The sequence below is a fragment of the Triticum urartu genome, chromosome 7, assembly GCF_003073215.2.
Source record: "Triticum urartu cultivar G1812 chromosome 7, Tu2.1, whole genome shotgun sequence".
NCBI lineage: Eukaryota > Viridiplantae > Streptophyta > Magnoliopsida > Poales > Poaceae > Triticum > Triticum urartu.
In genome coordinates, this window is record NC_053028.1 from 661377979 (window position 1) to 661381431 (window position 3453).

A 3453-nucleotide genomic window follows, 5' to 3' on the forward strand; every position below is an offset into this window, starting at 1 on the left:
TTGTACTTCATCAAATATAAATGCAAACCCTATTTTCTTTGGTTCATTCGGTCAACTATCACCTTACGGGGTAGCACTAAAACATACAGTACTTTGCTCCAAATGATAAAGATTTAACCATTTGTTTTCAAAGAAAATAAAGATTTAATCATTACCTCGCTAACGTAGCGCACACACAATTCCGTTGTCATAGGCGCGGCATGCCGCCGCGCGGGCATAAGCTAGTAAATTAAAAGATGGACACGTGCGCATATCAGATACAGGTAGTAGAGAAGATGATCAACGATACAGGCCAGCCGAAGCGAACAACAGACGCATCATTCTTTCCTCCTCTCGAAGGAAAGGAGATCTCGCCAGTGCCCCGTCGCTAAGGAGTTCCTCCGCCGTTGTTCTCCGGCGGCTCCCCTCTGTCGATGACCTCAATCGTCGGTGGTGAGGGAGGTCGTCAGATTCATGTATGTAAATAGTTTTTAGGTCAAAGTAGCTTAGCTTTTAGGCTGTTTATCGTCTTAGGCGAAGCTGAATAATGTTTTTTTAGATCCTACTTCGAACCCCACGCATGCACCACCCGGTGCAGCCGAAGCCACGCCACGCCACACAGCTGAGCTCGACCGAGAGCCCAGGGTAGTCGCACGAATTCCACGGAGACAGCAACCCCGCCGTACGTTGTCGCTGCGGTACGATGTGACGCACGCCCCGTTTTCCCACGCTAGCACGCCGCAATACCTCGCCGATCGACCGAGAAGCAAAACGGGTGGCCGGGCTACGTCGGATACTTGCTCCGGCCGGCCGGGCTCTCGTACTCTGCGTTCTCACGCGAGGTGAAGTCCGAGTCCGGTGTTGCTACCAGCGTCGCTCCCTCCGGTCGGGCTCTCGTACTCGGACAAAAGCGCGCACGCGCACGGCCGGCGGCATTATCTGCCCAGTTGAAAACCACCCCGGCCGGAGGTCGCATTCGCAGGCAGGAAAGAATCCGCATACGGTTTGAAATACGTCCCATCATCGTTTTGTACTCTTCGATCAATCTTTCCCGCACCACAGGGGAGTTAGTAAGTTGCCGTATGAACCCACGTCGCGCTCCGTCGGCTCAACAAATAATCCTGATATACGGTGCCTGATCCAATAATACAATGCTTGTTTTCACAAGCATTCTCACGTAGGTTCACCACACATTTTGCCCAGTAATACAATGCTTGTTTTCACAAATCACAATCGAATCATGCGATATTTACTTCTATCTTTTGTTTTTTTATACGCATGCGGTATAAAAGCAGGGCTCGCATGCTGCAGCTGCAGCTCACTGCATCTCAGCCATGGCATCTATTCCGAAGCTTGTGATTCTCCTGCTGTGCACCTGTCTTCACACTCTCGTTGCTCACGAAGGATACGATCTTCGCACCTACAAGGTTCTGCACGCTGGCTCTTTGAAATCTGCCGCCGTCAACTGCTCCCAGCCCAAAGGTGCAGTAGCATTGTCCATGAACGCACATGCATGCAATTCGATTGGTTTTCATTGCACTATTTTGAGGATATTTTGAGCACGTACGTTTGTCATCGTGTTTTCTCTGTTCGGTTGTTTCAGTGACTCCATCATCCGGCGGCGTCACCGTGCCGTTGCACCACCGGCACGGCCCGTGCTCGCCCTCGCCTGTGCCCTCCACCAAGGCGCCGACCTTGGAGGAGATGCTCCGGCGTGACCAGCTCCGGGCCGCCTACATCAGACGGAAGTACTCCGGCGTCAAGGGTGGCGCAGGTGACGTGGAGCAATCGGACGTTACCGTGCCGACCACGCTGGGCACCTCCCTGGGAACGCTGGAGTACTTGATCACCGTCGGCATCGGCTCGCCGGCCATGACCCAGACCATGCTCATCGACACCGGCAGCGACGTGTCCTGGGTGCAGTGCAAGCCGTGCTCGCAGTGCCACACCCAGGCGGACTCGCTCTTCGACCCCAGCTCGTCGAGCACCTACTCACCCTTCTCCTGCAGCTCCGCCGCCTGCGCGCAGCTCAGCCAGAGCCATGAGGGGAACGGCTGCTCCGGCTCCCAGTGCCAGTACATGGTCAAATACGGCGACGGTTCGAGCGGGACCGGGACGTACAGCTCCGACAAGCTCGCGCTGGGCTCCAGCTCCGTCAGCAACTTCCAGTTCGGATGCAGCCAGTCTGAGTCGGGCAACCTTCTCGAAGACCAGACCGATGGGCTCATGGGGCTCGGCGGCGGCGCTCAGTCGCTCGCCACCCAGACCGCGGGGACCTTCGGCAAGGCCTTCTCGTACTGCCTCCCACCGACTCCGGACTCCTCTGGGTTCCTCACCCTCGGCGCAGCAACCTCAGGTTTCTCCAAGACACAGATGTTGAGGAGCAGTCAGGTCCCGTCGTACTACGGCGTGCTCCTTGAGGCCATCAGGGTGGGAGGCAGGCAGCTCAACATACCCGCCTCGGTCTTCTCCGGCAGGTCGATCATGGACTCCGGCACAATCATAACGCGGCTGCCGGCGACCGCGTACTCTGCGCTATCGTCGGCGTTCAAGGCCGGCATGAAGCAGTACCCGCCGGCGCAGCCTATGGGCATCTTCGACACGTGCTTCGACTTCAGCGGCCAGTCCACCATCAACATACCGAGCGTCGCACTGGTGTTCTCCGGGGAAGTCGTCGTCGACCTCGCCACCGACGGGATCATTCTGGACAGCTGCCTCGCCTTTGCGGCCAACAGCGATGACAGCTCCCTTGGCATCATCGGCAACGTGCAGCAGCGGACGATCGAGGTGCTGTACGATGTTGGCGGCGGCGCCGTGGGGTTCAAGGCTGGCGCATGCTGATCGGCGCGCACAAGGACACCGTTCATACTATTGGGATATCAAGTTCGTCGTATACTTGTTTGCTGCTGCGAGCTACATATAGTAAAAGTGTCATAGTACATGAAGTGGGCCAAACCATCAGCGCACTATAGTGCTTCGACTTGCAACGTGATGCAAGCATGCAAACTACCAACCAAAACATACTTGTAATTGTCTTCGGGTAGTTTAATAAGAATGAAAAAAGTCTTAAAAAACAAGTTGTCTAATTTACATCTACATGTTTTTTAAGAAAGTCACGTCCAAGCTCCCACAAATATATAATGCAGCAAAAAAATTAAAATAAACCACATACAGAATGGACATTTGCTTGGATGTGATATAATTATGTCACATCTAGATATGTCCTAAACACACCCCTTAAAAAAACCTTGAACTCGTAGTCGGGATCGGAAATGAACCCTGAACTCTAAATCCCTGAAAGCAGCACCCTATCTTATCCAATCCCGACTTATCTTTTTTCATTGTACGCCGATACTATTGAACGTTAGATTTGACGGGACCTCCCAGCGAATGATTCGTTCGTGCTGTGAAGGTCGAGCAAGCGACGAATTTGTTTGCTAAAAGGACACCTTCAGCGCAAACCCTCCACATGGA

The 3453-nt window shown here is 53.8% G+C and overlaps 1 protein-coding gene across 1 annotated transcript; it reads left to right on the forward strand.

Moving 5' to 3' along the window:
* Window positions 1-1298: 1298 nt before the first annotated feature.
* LOC125521326 (aspartyl protease family protein At5g10770-like) lies at window positions 1299-2918 on the forward strand. The gene is made up of 2 exons (XM_048686384.1): window positions 1299-1461; window positions 1583-2918. Exons 1-2 carry the CDS (start codon window positions 1314-1316, stop codon window positions 2818-2820), a joined length of 1386 nt encoding a protein of 461 aa, XP_048542341.1. The 5' UTR covers window positions 1299-1313; the 3' UTR covers window positions 2821-2918.
* Window positions 2919-3453: the final 535 nt, after the last annotated feature.

Excerpts from the sequence above, each read along its gene's own strand:
- LOC125521326 (XM_048686384.1), top strand. The coding sequence starts at position 1,314 with ATGGCATCTATTCCGAAGCTTGTGATTCTCCTGCTGTGCACCTGTCTT. Across the intron at positions 1,462-1,582 it reads CAACTGCTCCCAGCCCAAAG|TGACTCCATCATCCGGCGGC; the intron begins GTGCAGTAGCAT and ends CGGTTGTTTCAG.